This window comes from Oncorhynchus kisutch, linkage group LG19 (assembly GCF_002021735.2).
Source record: "Oncorhynchus kisutch isolate 150728-3 linkage group LG19, Okis_V2, whole genome shotgun sequence".
Taxonomy (NCBI): domain Eukaryota; kingdom Metazoa; phylum Chordata; class Actinopteri; order Salmoniformes; family Salmonidae; genus Oncorhynchus; species Oncorhynchus kisutch.
The window spans coordinates 11,997,999-12,022,517 of record NC_034192.2 but is presented as its reverse complement, the minus strand read 5'-3'; the positions used below and the strand labels follow the sequence as shown (position 1 = coordinate 12,022,517).

Sequence of the window (24,519 nt, the reverse complement as noted above, 5' to 3'; positions counted from 1 at the left end):
TGGAGCTTTGAAGAAGCTCTCCCGTTCAGTCACTAAATATTCTAATGACCCTGGGTGATAATAGTCTGGCTAACACCTAACTCTCAAAGTCCTCCTGACTTCAAAGTCAGGAATGGCTGTTTGAAGTCGTGGGCACAATGCGTCGATAATGAAGGGGGCTGTGCTTTTTACTGATTGGTTCATCTCAGTGTCATTCTCACTCAAACACCCATAGGCACAGTCATACACAGGCCCAGAGCGCCACCCCCCTTCCATTACAACAGTTGGATTTTCAAATCCAAACAATCCCAGAGAGGGAAAAAAACATTTGAGAGAACCAATCAAACACGTCGCTCAATTTCGGAGCGAATACTGCATTAACAAACGGCCTCCTTTGCAGACTAGTGTGTCACAGCTCTCCCTGCTCTGGGTCACGTGGGTCGCATCAGCCAGGCTAGGTTAATAACTCTCTTTTGGTAAAGGGCTTGTTGTTGTAGGTGCCTAATTCCAGAAATCCAAAATGGGTTTGACGTGTGTAGATGTATGATGTGTGCATACTGTTTCAGGCAATGGGCAATGATGTGGAGCCTATGAGACTTTTCTGTACATATATTTCTACGTACAGCAGAATTGTATGTCCAAGGCCTCCCGAGTGGCGCAGTGGTCTAGAGATTCTGTTTGAGTCCAGGCTCTGTCGCAGCTGGCCGTGACCGGGAGACCCATGGGGCGGCGCACAATTGGCCCAGAGTCTTCTGGGTTAGGGGAGGGTTTGGCCGGCAGGGATGTCCTTGTCCCATCGCGCACTAGCGACTCCTGTGGCGGGCCGCTGACACGGTCACCAGGTGTACAGTGCTTTATCTGACACATTGGTGAAGCTGGCTTCCGGGTTAAGTGGGCATTGTGTCAAGAAGCAGTGCGGCTTGGTTGGGTTGTGTTTCGGAGGACGCATGGCTCTCGACCTTCCCTTCTCCCGAGTCCGTTCGCCAGTTGCAGCGATGAGACAAGACTAACTACCAATTGGATCCCACGAAAAAAGGGGTCAAAAATAATAATTAAAATGTCAAAAAGAATTGTGGGTCCAATACATTTTTCCCTTGGGGACAATAAAGTGTATTGTATTGTGTAATGACACCCAGAGGGGGGCTACTGTGAGTGAGGAGGATGGCGGATGGGCTTTAGGTCAATGTGGTCTCAGGGCAATTCATATTATTCTGTATGTAAATCTGTGACAATCCATTTAGTATGATGTGTTACGTAACATTAGGTTACAGTACATTATGAATGGAATAGCGGTCATACATATCTTACAAATTAGAGGATGTATAGTATCATCCCACTGGGCACACAATGTCATTTCAAAATGGATAATTGGGTAATATTTGGTCGAGATGATCAATGAGATTACAATTTATGTTGACCCAATCAAAAAGACAGCTAAAAGTTAGTTGAATGTCCAATGTGTTACCACTATGCTTTCAACCATCAAAAACACAACCAAATTCCAATGAAAAAACAATTACAGATTTTTTAAAGAACAGCATAGTTCAAATGGGAATATAATGTCAGATATTTTGTTTATTTATACAACATATGATCACTGTGCTTCATCTAATAGCAGAACCAAATGACCTGGATTGCAGTTGAAATTACATAAAAAGTACATGGTGCAAGTCATCAATGCTGTTCAAGATTCTGCTTCGATTATTACAGCAGTTTTGTAGATCTCCACAGTCCTGTGACAACCCATGCATGCTACTGTATCTAAGTTAGTAAGATAGTCTTAACTTTAGGCTATTTACTCTATTTTGAATATCCCACCGATCCTTTACTTCAGCGAAATCACTTACAAAATAGACTCCAACACTCTACTCAGCAAATCGGATGTAGTCTACCACAGTGCCATCTGTTTTGTCACCAAAGCCCCATATACTACCCGAGGGCTAGCCCTCGCTTCATATTCATCACCAACCCCACTGGCTCCAGTCTTTGCTAGGTAAAGCCCCACCTTATCTTAGCTCACTGGTCACCATAGCAGCACCCACCCGTAGCATGCGCTCCAGCAGGTATTTTACTGGTCACGCCCAAAACCAACTCCTTCTTTGGCCGCGTTTCCTTCCAGTTCTCTGCTGCCAATCAAATCAAATCAGAGTGTATTTGTCACGTGCGCCGAATACAACCTTACAGTGAAATGCTTACTTACAGGCTCTAACCTATAGTGCAAAAAAGGTGTTAGGTGAACAATAGGTAAGTAAAGAAATAAAACAACAGTAAAAAGAGAGGCTATATACAGTAGCGAGGCTATAAAAGGAGCGAGGCTACATACAGACACCGGTTAGTCAGGCTGATTGAGGTAGTATGTACATGTAGATATGGTTAAAGTGAATATGCATATATGATGAACAGAGAGTAGCAGCAGCATAAAAAGAGGGGTTGGGGGCACACAATGCAAATAGTCCGGGTAGCCATTTGATTACTTGTTCAGGACTCTTATGGCTTGGGGGTATAAACTGTTGAGAAGCCTTTTTGTCCTAGACTTGGCACTCCGGTACCACTTGCATGCGGTAGTAGAGAGAACAGTCTATGACTGGGTGGGCGGGAGTCCTTGACAATTTTTAGGGCCTTCCTCTGACACTGCCTGGTAAAGAGGTCCTGGATGGCAGGCAGCTTAGCCCCAGTGATGTACTGGGCCATAGGCACTACCCTCTGTAGCTCCTTGCGGTCGGAGGCTGAGCAGTTGCCATACCAGGCAGTGATGCTCTCGATGTTGCAGCTGTCGAACCTTTTGAGGATCTCAGGACCCATGCCAAATCTTTTTAGTTTCCTGAGGGGGAATAGGCTTTGTCGTTCCCTCTTCACGACTGTCTTGGTGTGTTTGGACCATTCTAGTTTGTTGTTGATGTGGACACCAAGGAACTTGAAGCTCTCAACATGCTCCACTACAGCCCCGTCGATGAGAATGGGGGCGTGCTCGGTCCTCCTTTTCCTGTAGCCCACAATCATCTCCTTTGTCTTGGTTGAGGGATAGGTTGTTATTCATGACACCACCCGGCCAGGTCTCTGACCTCCTCCCTATAGGCTGTCTCGTCGTTGTCGGTGATCAGGCCTACAACTATTGTGTCGTCTGCAAACTTAATGATGGTGTTGGAGTCGGGCCTGGCCATGCAGTCGTGGGTGAACAGGGAGTACAGGAGGGGACTGAGCACGCACCCCTGTGGATCTCCAGTGTTGAGGATCAGTGTGGTAGATGTGTTGCTACCTACCCTCACCACCTGGGGGCGGCCCGTTAGGAAGTCCAGGATCCAGTTGCAGAGGGAGATGTTTAGTCCCAGAATTTTTAGCTTAGTGATGAGCTTTGAGGGTACTATGGTGTTGAACGCTGAGCTGTAGTCAATGAATAGCATTCTCACATTAGTGTTCCTTTTGTCGAGGTGGTAAAGGGCAGTGTGGAGTGCAATAGAGATTGCATCATCTGTGGATCTGTTTGGGTGGTATGCAAATTGGAGTGGGTCTAGGGTTTCTGGGATAATGGTGTTGATGTGAGCCATTTCCAACATTTCAAAGCACTTCATGGCTACGGACGTGAGTGCTACGGGTCTGTAGTCATTTAGGCAGGTTGCCTTTGTGTTCTTGGGCACAGGGACTATGGTGGTCTGCTTGAAACATGTTGGTATTACAGACTCAATCAGGGACATGTTGAAAATGTCAGTGAAGACACCTGCCAGTTGGTCAGCACATGCCCGGAGCACACGTCCTGGTAATCCATCTGGCCCCGCAGCCTTGTGTATGTTGACCTGTTTAAAGGTCTTACTCACATCGGCTACGGAGAGCGTGATCACACAGTTGTCCGGAACACCTGATGCTCACATGCATGCCTCAGTGTTGCTTGCCTCGAAGCGACCATAGAAGTGATTTAGCTCATCTGGTAGGTTTGTGTCACTGGGCAGCTTGCGGCTGTGCTTCCCTTTGTAGTCTGTAATAGTTTGCAAGCCCTGCCACATAAAATGAGCGTCGGAGCCGGTGTAGTATGATTCAATCTTAGCCCTGTATTGACGCTTTGCCTGTTTGATCGTTAGTCGCAGGGCATAGCAGGATTTCTTGTAAGCTTCCAGGATAGAGTCCTGCACCTTGAAAGCGGCAGCTCTACCCTATAGCTCAATGCGAATGTTGCCTGTAATCCATGGCTTCTGGTTGGGTATGTACATACCGTCACTGTGGGGACGACGTCCTCAATGCACTTATTGATAAAGCCAGTGGCTGATGTGGTGTACTCCTCAATGCCATCGGAAGAATCACGGAACATGTTCCAGTCTGTGATAGCAAAACAGTCCTGTAGTTTAGCATCTGCTTCATCTGACCACTTTTTAATAGACCAAGTCACTGGTGCTTCCTGCTTTAATTTTTGCTTGTAAGCAGGAATCAGGAGGATAGAGTTGTTGTCGGATTTACCAAATAGAGGGCGAGGGAGAGCTTTGTACCCGTCTCTGTGTGTGGAGTACAGGTGATCTAGAATTGGTTGCACATTTAACATGTTGATAGAAATTTGGTAGAACTGATTTAAGTTTCCCTGCATTAAAGTCTCCGGCCACTAGGAGTGCCACCTCTGGGTGAGTGGTTTCCTGTTTGTTTATTTTCTTATACAGCTGACTGAGTGCGGTCTTAGTGCCAGCATCTGTCTGTGGTGGTAAAAAAAACAGCCACGAAAAGTATAGCTGAAAACTCTTCTGCGCTTCTATCACTCCAGTGTTTAATTGCTAAATTGTAATTATTTTGCCACTATGGCCTATTTATTGCGTTACCTCCCTAATCTTACTACATTTGCACACACTGTATATAGACATTTCTATTGTGTTATTGACTGTATGTTTGTTTATCCCATGTGTAACTCTGTGTTGTTTGTGTCGCACTGCTATGCCCTATCTTGGCCAGGTCGCAGTTGTAAATGAGAACTTGTTCTCAACTGGCCTACCTGGTCAAATAAAGGTGAAATAAATAAACTACTTTTTTTTTAAAGTAAAATTTAATTGTGTTTGGTTGGCAATGCAACCAAATATCAACATTTTCCAGAGATGTATTTTCTGCTTGGATAGTTCCATCAGTGCCACTGACTCTGGCTTTAATTCCACTTTGTCTACAAATTAATAATAGACATTTTGGATTCACATCTACACCTCAACCGAAAATTACAGTTAAAAAATGGGACTAAATCAAATCATATTATACTTTAAAATAAATGCACTTTAAATATGGATTTGGTCCTATTTTTTTCCTTCGATTTTTGGTTGAAATGGAAATGTGAATCCAACATATCAAATATTCAAATTGTAGAAAAACTGCAATTAAAGCCAGATTAATTCAGTGGCACATATGGAACTATTCAAGCAAAATAAACATCTCCTTCAAATGTTGATATTTGGTTCCGTTGACAGACAAACACAATTCAATATCACTAAATATCATTTACATCTAAAATCAACCAGAGCTTGAAATGCTAGGCCTATTGAATTGTTTATTTGTTGTCGAATTCTGGGTTAAATTGAAACAATAGCTTTTGATGACTGCAAATGGTCTAAATAGCTACTAGCTTCCATTTACTATTAGAATGCTATTTTTAAGTAACACGGCATAATCCATAACCCCTGAGGGGGAATTGACTGACGTTGTGACAAAGCTCTTGAAAGAAAAGGAGGTGGGGAAAAAAGGACCGTCTTTTATCCTACTGTTTTGACCGAACAAATGTCAATGAAAAGCATCACTAATGATCTATGAGTGATAAAGTATGGTCACGTTTCATTTGCTCTATTAAACCTACCCTTTGGAATGACTTCGATAGCAACAGTGAATCTACAGTATTTAGTTTTTAAGTGAAGGTCTCGCAACAATCACTCTCACGATAGCACATTGGTACTAGTCAGTGACAAATAGCTAAGCAGAGCTGGGCTTGGTTAAAGCCCAGAGATGGGAGACCAAAGGGTACCTGTAGATAGATCAATTCTCCAGTAGGAGGTGCTGCCCAGCATGTAAATTTGTTTACCATGATGACATAATCCAGTGGTTGAAATCTCACCCTCAAAACAACAATTTACTTTTTTTTTCAAATCCAATGTATTTTCCACCACATTCCACGTCACAACACGTCGACAATTACATTGAAACAACATTGATTCAACCAGTCTGTGCCCCGTGGGATATGTCTTACCCGTTTACGAATTGGATGATAATCATTATCTCATTATACTTCTTTCTCTGAGATCAGGTTGCTTGTTGCGTCTTAACAACAGAGGAGAATTATGGGGAGAATTTAAGTTGGTGGTTAGGTGACCTAATGATAAAGGTTAGGATCATTTATGTGAAAGGTTAGGGGAACTAAAACGACAAAGGTTGGGCAAGTTACGTTGCAGGTTAGGTGAATTGGGTTAAGTTAAGAATAAGGGTTAGGGGAATGATTGGCTAAAATCCTACAGTTGTCTCCGATGTTAACTCGAATGTGCAACCTTTGGAATGCTAGATGGTTGCGGATTACTCTCACCCATCCTCCTTCAACAACTTCTCTATTTTTATTTCTGTCTCAAGTAACTAGACCATTAGTAGGTATCATACGTCTTGGAGGTGCTAAAAAATGCGTAAGTATGTTTTGTATGGCTCTGAGGCCAGGCTGTTTAGGGAGATGACCAAAGACTCATAGTACTCATAGTACTCTCTTTGGTGTGACCAGCGAGGTCTATGGCAGAGTTTTCCAACCCGGTTCCTGGAGAGCTACCGTCCTGTAGGTTTTCACTTCAAACCTAATCTAGATGGCTTATTCATCACAAAACCATTTGATGTTGGCAATTATTTTAATGAATACTTCATTGGCAAAGTGGGCAAACTTCAGCAAGAAATGCCAACAACGAACAGAGAAACATCATATTCATGCTTCAAATATTGAAAGAAAAGCATTGTAAATTTGAATTTTGTAAAGTTAGTGTGGTAAAGGTGGAAAAATTGATATCGATCAATAATGACAAACCTGGCATTGACAACTTAGATGGAAAGCTACTGAGGATGGTAGCTGACTCTATGGCCACTCCTATCTGTCATATATTTCATCTGAGTCTAGAGGAAGGTGTTTGTCCTCAGGCCTGGAGGGAAGCCAAGGTCATTCCGCTACCCAAGAGTGGTAGAGTGGCTTTTACTGGTTCTAACAGCAGACCTATCAGCTTGATGCCAGCTCTTAGTAAACAGTTGGAAAAAATTGTGTTTGACCAAATACAATGCTATTTCTCTGTAAACAAATTGACAACAGATTTTCAGCATGCTTATAGAGAAGGACATTCAACATGTATGGATGGCACTGACACAAATGACTGATGATTGGTTGAAAGAAATTGTGGGAACTGTACTGTTAGATTTCAGTGAAGCCTTTGATATTATTGACCATATCCTGTTGTTGACAAAACGTATGTTTTATGGCTTTTCAACCTCTGCCGTATAATTTATTCAGAGCTATCTATCTAATAGATAATAGATAGATAATTTTTTTTTAATGGCAGTCTCTCTAATGTCAAACATGTAGGGTGTGGTGTATCACATGGCAACTCTCTAGGCCCTCTATTATTTTCTATTTTTACCAATGACCTGCCACTGGCATTAAATAAAGCCTGCGTGTCCATGTATGCTGATGATTCAACCATATATACTACCGTTCAAAAGTTTGGGGTCACTAGAAATGTCCTTGTTTTGAAGGAAAACATACATGACATGAGTTGCAAAATGAATAGGAAATATAGTCAAGACGTTGACGAGGTTATAAATAATGATTTTTAATTGAAGTAATAATTGTGTCCTTCAAACTTTGCTTTCGTCAAAGAATCCTCCATTTGCAGCAATTACAGCCCTGCAGACCTTTGGCATTTTAGTTGTCAATTTATTGAGGTAATCTGAAAAGATTTCACCCCATGCTTCCTGAAGCACCTCCCACAAGTTGGATTGGCTTGATGGGCACTTCTTACGTACCATACGGTCAAGCTGCTCCTTCAACAGCTCAATAGGGTTGAGATCCGGTGACTGTGCTCCAATTAAGCGCTGTCCACAGGGTATGGCATGGCGTTGCAAAATGGAGTGATAGCCTTCCTTCTTCAAGATCCCTTTTACCCTGTACAAATCTCCCACTTTACCACCACCAAAGCACCCCCAGACCATCACATTACCTCCACCATGCTTGACAGATGGCGACAAGTACTCTTCCGGCATCTTTTCATTTTCTCTGCATCTCACAAATGTTCTTCTTTGTGATCCGAACACCTCAAACTTGGATTCGTCTGTCCATAACACTTTTTCTAATCTTCCTCTGTCCAGTGTCTGTGTTCTTTTGCCCATCTTAATCTCTTTTTATTGGCCAGTCTGAGATATGGCTTTTTCTTTGCAACTTTGCGTAGAAGGCCAGCATCCCGGTGTTGCCTCTTCACTGTTGACGTTGAGACTGGTGTTTTGCGGGTACTATTTAATGAAGCTGCCAGTTGATGACTTGTGAGGCATCTGTTAAACAAACTAGACACTCTAATGTACTTGTCCTTTTGCTCAGTTGTGCACCTCTCACTGCTCTTTCTATTCTGGTTAGAGTCAGTTTGCGCTGTTCTGTGAAGGGAGTACTACAGAGCATTGTACGAGATCTTCAGTGTCTTGGCAATTTCTCACATGGAATAGCCTTCATTTCTCAGAACAAGAATAGACTGACGAGTTTCAGAAGAAAGCTCTTTGTTTCTGGCCATTTTGAGCCTGTAATTGAACCCACAAATGCTGATGCTCCAGATACTCAACTAGTCTAAAGAAGGCCAGTTTTATTGCTTCTTTAATCAGCACAACAGTTTTCAGCTGTGCTAACATAATTGCAAAATTATTTTCTAGTGGTCAATTAGCCTTTTAAAATGATAAACTTGGATTAACTAACACAACGTGCCATTGGAACACAGGAGGGACGGTTTCTGATAATGGGCCTCTGTACGTCTATGTAGATATTCCAATACAAATCAGCAGTTTCCAGCTACAATAGTCATTTATAACATAAACAATGTCTACACTGTATTTCTGATCAATTTTATTTTAATGGACAAAAAAATGGCTTTTCTTTCAAAAACAAGGACATTTCTAAGTGAACGCAAACTTTAGAACTGTAGTGTACGTGTCAGCAACCACAGCTAATAAAGTCACTTAAACCTTTAACAAAGAGTTGCAGTCAGTTTTGTTATGGGTGGCCAGAAATAAACTGGTCCTGAACATCTCTAAAACTAAGAGCATTGTATTAGGCACAAATCATTCCCTAAGCTCTAGACATCAGCTGAATCTGGTAATGAATTGTGTGGCTGTTGAACAAGTTGAGGAGACTTGGTGTTACCTTAGATTGTAAACTGTCATGGTCAAAACATGTAGATTCAATGGTTGTAACGATGGGGAGAGGTCTGGCCGTAATAAAGTGATGCTCTGCTTTTTTGACACCATATTCCAAAAAGCAAGTCCTGCAGAGTCAAGTTTTGTCTTCTCCTGATTATTGTCCAGTCATGTGGTCAAGTGCTGCAAAATACCTAGGTAATAAGCTGCCTTTGGCCCTGAATAGAGCGGCACATCTTGCTCTTCTTGGCTAAGAGTTGAGGAGAGACTGACTGCATCACTTATTTTTATAAGAAACATGGTTGAAAATTCCAAATGGTTTGCGTTGTCAACTTACACACAGCTCTGACACACACTTACCCCACCAGACATGCCACCGGGGGTCTTTTCACAGTCCCCAAATCCAGAACAAATTCAAGAAAGCGTACAGAATTATAGGGAACCATTATTGCACGGAACTGCTTTCCATCTCATATTGCTCAAATGAACAGCAAACCTTGTTTCAAAAAACAGATAAAGCAACACCTCACAGCACAACGCCTCTCCCCTATTTGACCTAGATATTTTGTGTGTATGTATTGATGTGTCAGGCTACAGTATGTTTGCCATTTTTAAAATGCATGTAGTTCTGACCTTGAGCTGTTTATTAATGTTATGTCATGTTTCATGTTTTGTGTGGACCCCAGGAGGAGTAGCTGCTGCTTTCACAACAGCTATTGGGGATCCTAATAAAATAACAAATAACAAATCTAGCTCACATGATTCTAATAATCAGCTGGTGAATCAGGTTAGATAAAACAGGGATTAGAGCAAAATCCTCCAGGAAGTTAGCTTTAGATGAAACAGGGATTAGAGCAAAATCCTCCAGGAAGTTAGCTTTAGATGAAACAGGGATTAGAGCAAAATCCTCCAGGAAGTTAGCTTTAGATAAAACAGGGATTAGAGACAAATCCTCCAGGAAGTTAGCTTTAGATAAAACAGGGATTAGAGACAAATCCTCCAGGAAGTTAGCTTTAGATAAAACAGGGATTAGAGACAAATCCTCCAGGACGTTAGCTTTAGATAAAACAGGGATTAGAGACAAATCCTCCAGGAAGTTAGTTTTAGATAAAACGGGGATTAGAGCAAAATCCTCCAGGAAGTTAGTTTTAGATAAAACAGGGATTAGAGCAAGAGCCTCCAGGAAGTTAGCTTTAGATAAAACAGGGATTAGAGCAAAATCCTCCAGGAAGTTAGCTTTAGATAAAACGGGGATTAGAGCAAAAGCCTCCAGGAAATTAGCTCTCCAGGAATAGGGTTGGAGAGCCCTGGTCTATGATATGACTAGTGGGTAGGAATACAGTGTCCACTCCACTGTGTCTCGATGAGCGGTAGGCTGGTGTTGACAGGGCAGGAATGCTGCTGTTCAGATAACAACAACAGTCTGGCAACGCTAGAACTCTCTCAACCTAATTCTACATTGGACCATGCTACTCTAGTCTAGCTGTGCCTTCACAACAGCAGAACCCACATTTGGTTCAGTCAGTTAACTGGGGTGTTCTTCAGTTTAAACATTTCATGATATGATCTGAATACAGCAATTGTTGTTCTGCTACTGTAAAGGCCCAAGGCTTGGTTGGAGTGGAGGATACCAGGCACTGCACAGTGCATAGGACTACAGTCTTATGCGTGGACGCCGATTGTAACATTGCCACCCAATGGTGTTTTAGGGTTACTCAACTTTGCTTTGGGAAAATGGCTGAAATCCTAACATGTTACGAGATTTGCCTCATAAGCTCTGTGTGTTCCAGGAAGAGTTGAGCTGAGGGTTGTACTACAAAGCAGGATCATTGAGTTAGCCAGCTAACTCCTAAATATTCTGAAATAACTTTTTCTTCTTTTTTTCTTTTTTTAAATAAGCTTGAAATAAGCTTAAAAATTAATAGTTATTTGTGATTGTTTATCAAAGTTAGCTGGCTAACTCATTGATTCTGGTTTGTTGTCCACCCAACAGGTCTCAGAAGCCTTGTTTATACCTGCTGCAAACATGCATCTTGTCCTGATCTTGTCAACAGTCACATTTTCAGACATTCTTTCAAAAATTATGTGTATTTATTTATTTTAAGACTCATATTGATTCCATAAGTCAATGCTCCAACTTGTCAAGGATTTTAGAGTGCTGGATAATTATGATTTAAATGGTTTCACTGTCCAGATCTGTCTACACTTGCAAGCCTAACTACCTCTGGAGGTTGTCAGGGAAATCTGATCACAATCAGATCACAATGCATCTTTTAATCTTCTACACCTGTCTAAAAATGTGGGCACAATCAGAATGTGGACAAGATCAGGACAAATAATGCATGTTAGCACCAGTCACGGGGCTAGTGACAACACAACTAGCTCCCAGAACTTTGAGGGTATAATATGGATGAGCTGTTGTCTAGATCTAGGTCTCTCTAGATTTAAAGGTAGGTGTCAGGGTCACTGTAAAAGTCAACAGTCCATTGCAGCTGAGTCATTCAGACCAGTGTCCCGTGAGTGTTTAGCCCTACTTATAAACTGAATGAGCTCTCAGAGAGTTATTTTTTTAGACCTGACCTGCTTTTCCCAAGGGGAGATCTTGAAGAGTACATCACACTACATGCACTGTAAAATGCTGCACAGCTGTGCGGTCTAATGTATGCAGTCTAGTAGAAGTAGCAGTACTATGATATGGACAATTGACACAATTCAGAGAACATGAATCAGTGTGAAAAGAATTGTAGTTATTACAAACATTACATCACAAGAACACTTGCCATACTTCATATAAGCATAAGTATATGAGCTGATGCATTATTCACGAGAAAGAGCATAATGTGATTGATCAGTTATGCACAGAACAGGATCACTTTTTGTTCTTCTAAATATGTTTTCATTGATCCAGTTATGAGTGTGAGGCTTCCAACCCACCATACTCGTCGTACGCCCTGTAGGTGAGGTAGTGTTTGAGTGTCGGGGGAAACGGGACGGTAGCCATGACCTGTGGGTCATTCAGTCTTCTAGGGGTCATCTGTCTCCTAATGACCAAACGACATTGGTGCTGCAGGGACCGAGGGTTGTCTGGGGATACACACACATGGACGGGCACACACACACACAAAAAGTCAGGTTATTCTGTTCATGATGATGGAGAGTTGATCTGTAAGATATTTCAGTCTTTCCCACTGTTTTCTGTCCACTACTATTGTTTATTAGCAATGATGCTGCCTTACCCAGAATGTCACAGATGTCTGTCCACTCTTTCTGTTTCTCCAGGACCCGTAGGAGGTTGGGGCAGATACGTGGGTGTCTGACGTAGTCCAGAAGCATCCGTACCACACTCCCCGCCAGGTTGACCACCGACGACAGGGAGATGATTTCACAGAACTGGAGCAGAGAGCGAACAGGACAGCGAGACTGACATCAGAAGGTCACGCAGTGGAACTGGACAAGGTATTAGCTACACTTGCTGTTATGTTCTAAGTTAGACCAACACATTCTACATCAGTGGCGGCCAACCCTGGTCATAGAGGACCACAGTGTGCGCAGGCTTTAGTTCCAGCCGAGAACAAAAACACAGAACCTGTCTTCCTCCAGAACCAGGACTTGCCTACTTCCTGTATTCTAAATCAAAGATTGGGGGCCTACTCCTGTTGTACTGGAATAAGCCAGGAATAAGTCTACATGACTTACTGAGGCTCTGTAGTCCTGGTTATAAAATAAAGTTCTTCTATGGTTATGTTGGTAGTCGACCCTGGAGTCGCAGTCCATATCCTGTCCGTTGCCGTGGTTACACAGGAAGCACTTCTCTATGTCGTAGCCGTTGTTGAGCAGCAGGCGCAGAATCATGTGATCTCTGAGACAGTACTGCAACGCGGTGGGAAACAGTGTGTCACTGATCAATCTGAAGTAGCAGTTGACTTCGGCACCCCTGGACAATAGCAGACGCACCAGCTCATACCTGGGGTGGGATGGGATAGGGTTAGACAGGTGATGTCATAGAAGAGACCAGGAAGTAGGAAATATATGGGAGCTGGGTTGAAGATAAAAGGTTAAGACAACGTCATAATTACAAAAGGAAGCTTGATGTTTTTCAGCGGAAGGGACTGGGAGACTAGTCAGGGTTGGCAGAAATATGAACGGAGCCAAGTATAGAGAGATACTTGATGAAAACCTGCTCCAGAGCACTAAGGACCTCAGACTGGGGTGAAGGTTCACATTCCAAGGGGACAACAACCCTAAGCACACAGCCAAGTCAACGCAGGAGCGGCTTCAGCACAAGTCTCTGAATGTCCTTGAGAGGCCCAGCCAGAGCCCGGGCTTGAACCCGGTCGAACATCTCTGGAGAGACCTGAAAATAGCTGTACAGCGACACTCCCCACCTAACCTGACAGAGCTTGAGGTATGCAGAGAAGAAGGGGAGAAACTCCCCAAATACAGGTGTGCCAAGTTTGTAGCGTCATACCCAAGAACACTTAAGGCTGTAATCGCACCAAAGGTGCTTCAACAAAATACTAAGTAAAGGGTCTGAATACTTTTGTAAATTTGACTTTTCAGTTTTTTATTTTTAATACATTTGCAAAAATGTCTAATTTAATCCATTTTAGAATAAGACCGTAACGTAACAAAATGTGGAAAAAGTCATATTGCAGAGGTAGTTGGTGAAACACGGACTACTCTCAAGTGAGGAATAACCTTCCCCGAGGGAGACAATAAGAATTGCGTTATCCCAAAGCTAACACCTACTGTCGGCTTAGTTCAGTGGTCTAACACGGTCTTGAGTTACCCATACAGATACAGTCTCATACCTCCCAGCGCGTACAGCCACAAGGAAGCAGCGTAGCGGGTCCAGGTCAGTTTTGGCCCCGGCGGCCAGCAGCATCTCTGTGCAGGTGATATCACTGTTGGATACGGCGAAGTAGAGCGGACTCCGCCTCATGTCCCCATAGCTCTCTGGTAACACAGTAATAACAACATGCTCAATTAGCCAAAACATCCTAGGAACTCAGTCGGGGTTGAGAGTTAGAATAGTAGAATACACAATGTGCCATTTTGAAATGTGCTTGTACATCGGCAGTTTTTCTCTTGTTATGTCAGTCACTCAATTAGCCCATGTCAACGAATTTTTTTTTAGATAGTCTAGACAGCATGTAAGTTAAGGGCACGTACCCAGGGGCCTTGACCTCTAGAGGGCCCCCATTGGCCCACACAGGACTCAACCTCACAACTCCGAAGTTACAAGCACCTTCCTCTTGAGCAGGGCTCCTTTATGAAATAGATTATGTGTCCATGTGTTTGCCCAATTGTACTATCTGGGTTGTGTGTGTCCATGGATTGTACCTGAGATGTGTACGTCCAGCTGAGCGTTGACATCGAAACCTTTCTCTATGAGCATCTCCAGACAGTCAACATGGCCGCCATCTGCTGCAGAGTGGACTGGGCTCTGGCCTGACAGACGGATGGCTCTCTTAGTGGTGATGGGGATGAAGGTCCTCAGAGCACTGGGACAAATACAGCATCATAGATCAGATTGTTGATTATACCAGCACTATTGATTATGTTGTTGAAACAGGATCTAGACTATGACCTGAACAACTGCTTCTAGACCCAGGGATGGATAATTCCTCAGGGGTAACACTTTCCAAGAACTGGATCATCAGATAACTCTCTAGCCGATGTCTTGATTTGATTTGATTTCCACAAAGACCAGCATGCTTTCCAGTAGTTGTTCTTGGCATCCCTGTTCTAGACTGTTAGTAATATATGCCATTTAGCAGACGCTTTCACACAAAGCAATTTACAGTCATTATGTGCATACATTTTACATATGGGATCATCTATGTCCTGGGAATCGAAACACAGTTCTGGCGTTGCAAGCGCCATGCTCTACCAGCTGAGCTATAGAGGACCGCGTAGTAAGAGTCAGCCACTCACAGGATGTGTCCCTCATAGGCGGCTCTGTGTATGGGCAGCTGGCAGGCCAGACTGGCAATGTTAGGGTTGGCTCCAGCTTGCAGGAGGAGGTATATGCAGTCCAGGTTCCCTGAGCCGGCTGCATCGTAAAGAACAGTGTCTCCGTTATATGCCTGGGCGTTCACGTCGCCACCTGGTGGGAAAGGAGGACGATTAACCCTACTGTAGTCCTGTAGACTTGTGTTCAAGCCAAACTTTTATGTAAACTGATATGAACAATCTGTTGATATCAACTATTTTTCAGTTCCTTGTAAATGTATTTTTGGCTGTTCTTCGAGAATGTTTATTTGCCTTTTGGTATGACAATACGTTTAAAATGTTTACATTATTCATCAAGGACAATCTAAGGCCTCTGATTGGCTCATACCGTTCTTTATGAGTATATCCAGGACCTCTGCATGGGCGTACTCTGCTGCGATGCCCAGCGGGGTGACATTGTGCCCATCTACAGCTGTCACCTTAGCCCCATGTCTTAGCAGGAGCACCAGGATGGCACTGCAGCCCACCTGGCAAGATAACACACACTTTTTAAGGAGAAGGGAATTACAATAAAACATTGTTTTTTATGACATGTTTTGGCATTCCTGGACCTTGATGATAGGGTATACGGCTGAAGAAGAAATATAAACAAGACTACAGGTGTAACTCAAACTCACCTTGGCTGCCTCGTGAATGGCCATCCACTTCTTCAGACACACCTGTTCCACGAAGGCCCCACAATTGATCAGAGTGGACACCATGTCATATGATCCCTGTCTCACCGCTAACACACATCAACACAGGACGACACATAACAAAACAGAACTTGCATGCTTGATTGACGACATAGAACAGTGCTTGAATACAGTATTGTGTGTGTGTGTGTGTGTGTGTGTGTGTGTGTGTGTGTGTGTGTGTGTGTGTGTGTGTGTGTGTGTGTGTGTGTGTGTGTGTGTGTGTGTGTGTGTGTGTGTGTGTGTGTGTGTGTGTGTGTGTGTGTGTGTGTGTGTGTGTTGTGTGTGTGTGTGTTTATATATATATATGACTGTGCGTGTACCAAGCAGCAATGGGGACTCATTCAGGCTGTTGGTTTTGTGTGGAGACGCTCCATGCCGCAGTAGAGTCCTGACATTCTCCAGCAGACCCTCCTGAGCAGCCAGAATCAACGCTGTGTCCCCGCCTGCAGTCACATCATCCACAGTCCCATCACAGGAAGCTGCAGGATCACACACACATAAGTAATGGGAATTAAACACATGTGTTATAGAAGCAGTACTGTAAGTGGCTACGGGTATTTCAGGTACTAGTTGTGAGGTACTGCTGGTGGTATGTGGGCCTCTCACCCAGCAGGACCTGATCCAAGACCTGTTCCTGGGACTGCACGACGGCTCTGTGTAGGGGAAGCCACCCTCTGCTGTCCCTCTCTGTGAAAGCCTGCAACCCAGACAGCTCCTGCAGGGTATACACATCACCTAGGGAGAGACACCACACAGAACCCTACGTTAGGATTATGGCTAGCGTTATGGCTAGGGTTAGGGTTGAACCCTGATGTGGACATAAAGCTAGGGTTAGGGTTGAACCCTGATGTGGACATAAAGCTAGGGTTAGGGTTGAACCCTGATGTGGACATAAAGCTAGGGTTAGGGTTGAACCCTGATGTGGACATAAAGCTAGGGTTAGGGTTGAACCCTGATGTGGACATAAAGCTAAGGTTAGGGTTAATAGCTTAAGGGCAAGGGTTGGGCTAGGGCAGTTTGAAAGGCACGGTCGGTGAGGGGTAGTCCTACCTTGCTCGATGGCAGTCACTATCCTCAGATAGTCACCACTGACTGTTGGCATGCTGTTGAGATATGGGTAAACAAAGTCAGGGAGAGGTGACAAACGTACTGCGGGATGTGCGAATAATACATTCATGTAAATCCTCTCCATTTTCTGAATACCTGTCTATTGATAAGTCTCGAATACTCTCTCGAATGGCATACTCAATAAGCTCCTCCTCACATCTATCGATGTCCTCCATTCCTACAGAGAAATGAAAAAGAGTAACCAAAAGGTTACCATGAACCTCAATACTATTTTATTGATTTAACTAGGCAAGTCAGTTAAGAACAAATTCTTATTTACAATGTCAGCCTACCGGGGAACAGTGGGTTAACTGCCTTGTTCAGAGGTAGAATGACAGATTTTTACCTTCAGCTCAGGGATTCGATCTAGCAACCTACCCACTAGGCTACCTGCTGTCCCCTCGATCTAGCAACCTTTGGGTTAACTGGCCCAACGCTCTAACCACTAGGCTACCAGTCTCCCCCAAATGACTCATGTCACTGCAGTCTGCATAGATCAACAGACACATCCTAAACTATAGGCATGCAGACAGGAATGTCATTGCAATGACAAATTGAAAGGTTTTAAAGCACCTTCGTCGCTATCAAATATCCGAATGAACGGGCAACTCCAGTCTTACCTGTAAAATCTCCAGTGAAAGTCCCAGTCTCCGAAGGTTTGTTGGCTGCAAACTAACTTTTATGTTGGTGTTTGCAGGAGTAATGGGATATTTTTAGACTTGACATGCCTATAATATCAGCCCCACACACTCTGAGAATGCCTGTCACACTGTCACATGCAGTGTTTCGCTATCACACTAAACACAGTTTATCATAATGAGATTTAATTGACTATAGGAGCCATACAGTATAGACAGGCTGTCCGGCTTACAGAACACAAGTCCTACATTATTTTGATATTGCTAGTATGTGTAGTGTACCCACTTTGAATGATTTTAAATTACCATTTGTAATATTTATTTTTCCAATCTAATGATTGAACATGTATTGGAGGACTCATGTCTACAGTCATGGCCAAAAGTTTTGAGAATGACACAAATATTAATTTTCACAAAGTCTGCTGCCTCAGTTTGTATGATGGCAATTTGCATATACTCCAGAATGTTATGAAGAGTGATCAGATGAATTGCAATTAATTGCAAAGTCCCTCTTTGCCATGCAAATGAACTGAATCCCCCCAAAACATTTCCACTGCATTTCAGCCCTGCCACAAAAGGACCAGCTGACATCATGTCAGTGATTCTCTCGTTAACACAGGTGTGAGTGTTGATGAGGACAAGGCTGGAGATCACTCTGTCATGCTGATTGAGTTCGAATAACAGACGGGAAGCTTCAAAAGGAGGGTGGTGCTTGGAATCATTGTTCTTCCTCTGTCAATCATGGTTACCTGCAAGGAAATACGTGCCGTCGTCATTGCTTTGCACAAAAAGGGCATCACAGGCAAGGATATTGCTGCCAGTAAGATTGCACCTAAATCAACCATTTATCAGATCATCAAGAATTTCAAGGACAGCGGTTCAATTGTTGTGAAGAATGCTTCAGGGCGCCCAAGAAAGTCCAGCAAGCGCCAGGACCATCTCCTAAAGTTGATTCAGGTGTGGGATTGGGGCACCACCAGTACAGAGCTTGCTCAGGAATGGCAGCAGGCAGGTGTGAGTGCATCTGCACGCACAGTGAGGCGAAGACGTTTGGAGGATGACCAGGTGTCAAGAAGGGCAGCAAAGAAGCAAATTCTCTCCAGGAAAAACATCAGGGACAGACTGATATTCTGCAAAAGGTACAGGGATTGGACTGCTGAGGACTGGGGTAAAGTCATTTTCTCTGATGAATCCCCTTTCCGATTGTTTGGGGCATTTGGAAAAAAGCTTGTCCCGAGAAGACAAGATGAGTGCTACCATCAGTCCTGTGTCATGCCAACAGTAAAGCATCCTGAGACCATTCATGTGTGGGGTTGCTTCTCAGCCAAGGGAGTGGGATCACTCACAATTTTTCCTAAGAAAACAGCCATGAATAAAGAATGGTACCAACACATCCTCCGAGAGCAACTCCTCCCAACCATCCAGGAACAGTTTGGTGACGAACAATGCCTTTTCCAGCATGATGGAGCTCCTTGCCATAAGGCATAAGTTGCTCGGGGAACAAAACATTGATATTTTGGGTCCATGGCCAGGAAACTCCCCAGACCTTAATCCCATTGAGAACGTGTGGTCAATCCTCAAGAGGCGGGTGGACAAACAAAAACTCACAAATTCTAACAAACTTCAAGCATTGATTATGCAAGAATGGGCTGCCATCAGTCAGGATGTGGCCCAGAAGTTAATTGACAACATGTCTGGGCAGATTGCAGAGGTCTTGAAAAAGAAGGGTCAACACTGCAAATATTGACTCTTTGCATCAACTTCATGTAATTGTCAATAAAAGCCTTTGACACGTATGAAATACTTGTAATTATACTTCAGTATTCCATACTAACATCTGACAAAAATATCTAAAGACACGGAAGCAGCAAAATGTGTGGAAATTAATATTTGTGTCATTCTCAAAACTTTTGGCCACTACTGTACTTACTACACAATCAAACATGCTGAGCTTTTATTTTGAAAAAACGAGGACGTGTTGACGTCATTTTTATTCGACAGAAGTGACCCAGAATCCGTAGCGCCCATAATCATGGCTGGCGTTCTGAAAAAGGTACGAGTCGAGGTCATATTATGATGATGCTTTTGTGAAAATGTAATGTGCTTTTGTTTATTCAGTTAGTTTACTGTCACTTTACAATCGATATGAGCTTTTGTCGCTTCCTATTGACAAGAATGCGTGTCAGCTAGCTAACAAACTTAGCTAGCTTGCTCATTTGCTGGAGGGTTCGTGGATATATACTTATATATATATATATATATATATATACTTATACTAAGTCAGGGTTAATTACCTAGGCCAAGGGCTTGTCCGTTGTGAAGTAAATATAGATTTACCAATTTAGATGGCTGACACGATACGAACTCAAAGGTACATGACGTTTTATCCATATGTTCTGTAATGTTCCACCTTCCTTCTGAGTGCCGTATGACTATTTTACCAAGGAGATTACTAACGTTAGCTAACGTTAACTATGTAGTCTCGCGTGCTAGCTAGCTATTATGCTCATTGTGTGTCATATTTCCCCCAGACAACAGGCTTGGTGGGACTGGCCGTGTCCCACAACCCTCATGAGGTGAGTCTCCAGTAATGGCCATAAACAGCAGTAGTGGACCACGCCTACTTTGGTATGATAATGTAACGGTCTGTGCGTGTGTCCCCTCAGCGCCTGAGGATCTTGTACAGTAAGATCCTGGCGTCTCTCCAGGTCATCCCTCAGGACGCAGCCTACAGAAAGTACACAGAACAGCTTGTCAATGACCGCTTTGACCTTATCAAAGCCGTAAGTTTACACTCCAACCATCTTCACTCTCACATCTAGGGTCAGGTGAAGTTTAACAGAGTAGAACTCTAACTACCAGCTCTCATTGTGACTGTGATTTCATGTATTAGCTTGAACCCGTATGAACTTCTGTGAGGTAATCTCCTTGTTGACTTTTATATTTATGATATCATGTTACGAGACATTGTTTGGAATGGCATCTGTGTTTCAATCCATATAGATAATTTCATTGTCTTCTTTTCAATTGAAAGGAGCCTGATGTGGAGAAACTAGAGAAGAAAATCAACTGTGGTCAGATTGAGGAGGTCATTCATCAGGTACAGAGAGGAGCCTCACAATCTTTTCATTGCATCTTCCTCCTAAAGTTGCTTTCTCTAGCCACGTTTACACCTGGTTTCTACATGCGTCCGTTGTCCTGATCATGTCCAAATTCTGGTTGTGCCCACATAAGTTGACCGGTGTAGACACATTGTGATCTGATTGTGATTATATCTTCCTGACCACCTCCGGAGGTAGTTGAAGACGCATCTTGTGCGGATATCCTTGGAAGTAACAAAAGCGTATACATTTGGCCAACATTATCCAAAAAATAGCAAACAGTTGAATTAAGATCATGGACTTTAGAAACCAAGTGCCAACTGGCACTGTGGTCGGATATGCCACAGTCCAATACCGCGTCCAGCTCTGCTTAAAATTGGCATATAGAAAAATATGTTTAAGAGATATTGTCCCGAATGAGAGAAAAAGGGTTGTCACATCCAATGCCAGGCCAAAATAAAATCTTTGAAAACATCATAGGCTACAGAAAGGCCAAGGACTTTAATAGCAGAATTTAAGGTGTTGGGGATGCATTCAGGGATGGACTATGATGGAGCAGAAGAGAGCAGTGTATAGATGGTCCTAATGTTCCCCCTGTACCTAGCCAGAATGAACGGTGGGCAGGTGGTGAATAGTCCACTTCAGTTATCAGATATGAACATAATACAGTGATGTTATAATGCATTCCTTTTCGGATGTCAATAAAGTGCAGAAGATTTCCAAACTGATGCGTTGAGGCGCATAGCTTTCTGTAGCCTAAGCCTGGCTACTGTCCAATAGGCTAGTGTAGGCTTCAATTACGAAGGACTCTTCAGGCTACTGTCCAATAGGCTAGTGTAGGCTTCAATTACGAAGGACTCTTCAGGCTACTGTCCAATAGGCTAGTGTAGGCTTCAATTACGAAGGACTCTTCAGGCTACTGTCCAATAGGCTAGTGTAGGCTTCAATTACGAAGGACTCTTCAGGCTACTGTCCAATAGGCTAGTGTAGGCTTCAATTACGAAGGACTCTTCAGGCTACTGTCCAATAGGCTAGTGTAGGCTTCAATTACGAAGGACTCTTCAGGCTACTGTCCAATAGGCTAGTGTAGGCTTCAATTACGAAGGACTCTTCAGGCTACTGTCCAATAGGCTAGTGTAGGCTTCAATTACGAAGGACTCTTCAGGCTACTGTCCAATAGGCTAGTGTAGGCTTCAATTACGAAGGACTCTTCAGGCTACTGTCCAATAGGCTAGTGTAGGCTTCAATTACGAAGGACTCTTCAGGCTACTGTCCAATAGGCTAGTGTAGGCTTCAATTACGAAGGACTCTTCAGGCTACTGTCCAATAGGCTAGTGTAGGCTTCAATTACGAAGGACTCTTCAGGCTACTGTCCAATAGGCTAGTGTAGGCTTCAATTACGAAGGACTCTTCAGGCTACTGTCCAATAGGCTAGTGTAGGCTTCAATTACGAAGGACTCTTCAGGCTACTGTCCAATAGGCTAGTGTAGGCTTCAATTACGAAGGACTCTTCAGGCTACTGTCCAATAGGCTAGTGTAGGCTTCAATTACGAAGGACTCTTCAGGCTACTGTCCAATAGGCTAGTGTAGGCTTCAATTACGAAGGACTCTTCAGGCTACTGTCCAATAGGCTAGTGTAGGCTTCAATTACGAAGGACTCTTCAGGCTACTGTCCAATAGGCTAGTGTAGGCTTCAATTACGAAGGACTCTTCAGGCTACTGTCCAATAGGCTAGTGTAGGCTTCAATTACGAAGGACTCTTCAGGCTACTGTCCAATAGGCTAGTGTAGGCTTCAATTACGAAGGACTCTTCAGGCTACTGTCCAATAGGCTAGTGTAGGCTTCAATTACGAAGGACTCTTCAGGCTACTGTCCAATAGGCTAGTGTAGGCTTCAATTACGAAGGACTCTTCAGGCTACTGTCCAATAGGCTAGTGTAGGCTTCAATTACGAAGGACTCTTCAGGCTACTTTTAGATTGACTCTGTTCCTTTATAAAAGCCTTTGCTTTACATGCTTGCTCCTTTGTACTTTTTATAGATTGCTGCTTTTATCCATGCGTTTTCATAATTTGACCACACATCTTGCTATAGGTTATCATTTTGAGGTACCGTTAGCGAATTATCAATGATTTGGAGGAAACTAAACCACGGTCATTCTCCCAGCATGTTGCTTTTTTATTCCTTTAATACTGTTTAGGCCTATACTAAAGGTTATTTACAATATATGTATGTAAACATCGATGCGTAATGAACAACCCTATCCTGACCTATTTGGATAATGCGTTGCGCCATTCAGAGATGCACTTTGTAGCGTACTCTGTAACTTACTGTGCAATAATAGTATTTTGTACACACATCCAGATATTCAAATCGTTTGTGTGGTGAAGTTTTTAGGGAGACTCTCTGAATATTGGACAAGTCGAGGTTATCGAAACAGTAGTCTGTTACGCCCAGTCTTAAATCATTGGATAACAAAAGTAGGCTGTAATGATGAGTATAAAACTATTGATTATAAAAGCGTGCTGTTTTCTGTCATAACGGTAGGTCTAATTTGCCAACAGGGAGGGACCAGGGAATCTGGTCACAATACGAAGTGGGCAGATAAGAATCCCATTTTATTACCGTGTGTAGACACAACAAATCTCGATCGGATGACGACAGCCATGTTAATGGACGTTGTAACCACGGCTACAAAAACGTCCCACATACTATCTCCCTCCTCTTCCTCATTTATCATAAATCTCTTGCCTTATCTGACCCACTCATTTCCTCTTCCCTCCAGGCGGAGTGCGAGTTGGCTCTATCCAGGAAGATGGCAGAGTGGAAACCATGGGAACCACTGATTGAAGAGCCTCCTGTCAACCAATGGAAGTGGCCCGTTTAAAGACTACTTGCTGTATTTGTCTGTTTGTGTCAGTGTAATTACTTAATTCCCAATGAAGCATGTACAAATAAAGCTGTGGAAATATTTTCCCTATCCTTGTAAAACTAATCTTGTACCTTTTTGCCTTGTGGGTACTGAGTGATGACAGCTCCATTAAAAACACTCAGCCAAACCAAGGAGAATGAATGGACGTTAAATAGCAAGATACTTTTTGTGCTCATTTTGTTGCAAACGGTTTGCATTAATGAATACACCATGTGTAAACCTTGAACAGAGTGATTGGATCATCTTGATCAGATCATAAAAAACACATTTAATTCATGCAAGGTGTAACCAGGGCTATAAATAGACCACCTTTGAGAAAAAGCATCGTCCTATCCGAGTGCACCTCACATAAATGTAAGATTGGACAAAAGCTGAACTGGCACCCATGTGGGTTGCAACATACATAATACCCACCTGTAAGGCTGTTATTTTATTTGACTTTATTTATACTGGACTTCTTCTTCTGGTCAGGAAGATCAGTCATTTTAATCATCAAGATACAAGCCTTCACAACTTGTTTTATTATAACCATGAGCTTTACATCGACAGGACCTCATGAAATAAGACAACATATGAACAGTTCTATAGACCAGACAGGGGAAAGAGCTATGTGTAATAGACTAAGGCCTTTATTCAACCCAGATAGCACACTCTGAACCGACATCGTTTACCGTGAATGCAGTCTCCACTAACACGGCCTTGAAATTAA

At 43.1% G+C, this 24,519-nt stretch overlaps 2 protein-coding genes across 2 annotated transcripts; one reads left to right on the top strand and one right to left on the bottom strand.

Moving 5' to 3' along the window:
• Window positions 1-9,376: 9,376 nt before the first annotated feature.
• On the bottom strand, window positions 9,377-17,850 carry LOC109864318 (ankyrin repeat and SOCS box protein 15). Its single transcript, XM_031796989.1, has 13 exons — window positions 17,762-17,850; window positions 17,238-17,319; window positions 17,085-17,137; window positions 16,641-16,769; window positions 16,355-16,513; window positions 15,975-16,081; window positions 15,686-15,824; window positions 15,280-15,451; window positions 14,686-14,846; window positions 14,154-14,298; window positions 13,039-13,306; window positions 12,579-12,732; window positions 9,377-12,426 (listed from the first exon to the last, which is right to left on the bottom strand). The coding sequence occupies exons 2-13, from the start codon at window positions 17,315-17,317 to the stop codon at window positions 12,251-12,253; spliced, it is 1,743 nt and encodes a 580-aa protein (XP_031652849.1). The 5' UTR covers window positions 17,318-17,319; window positions 17,762-17,850; the 3' UTR covers window positions 9,377-12,250.
• A 1,903-nt stretch (window positions 17,851-19,753) lies between these two features.
• LOC109864613 (NADH dehydrogenase [ubiquinone] 1 alpha subcomplex subunit 5) lies at window positions 19,754-23,873 on the top strand. The gene is made up of 5 exons (XM_031797013.1): window positions 19,754-19,832; window positions 20,311-20,355; window positions 20,446-20,562; window positions 20,814-20,879; window positions 23,664-23,873. The coding sequence occupies exons 1-5, from the start codon at window positions 19,812-19,814 to the stop codon at window positions 23,763-23,765; spliced, it is 351 nt and encodes a 116-aa protein (XP_031652873.1). The 5' UTR covers window positions 19,754-19,811; the 3' UTR covers window positions 23,766-23,873.
• Window positions 23,874-24,519: the final 646 nt, after the last annotated feature.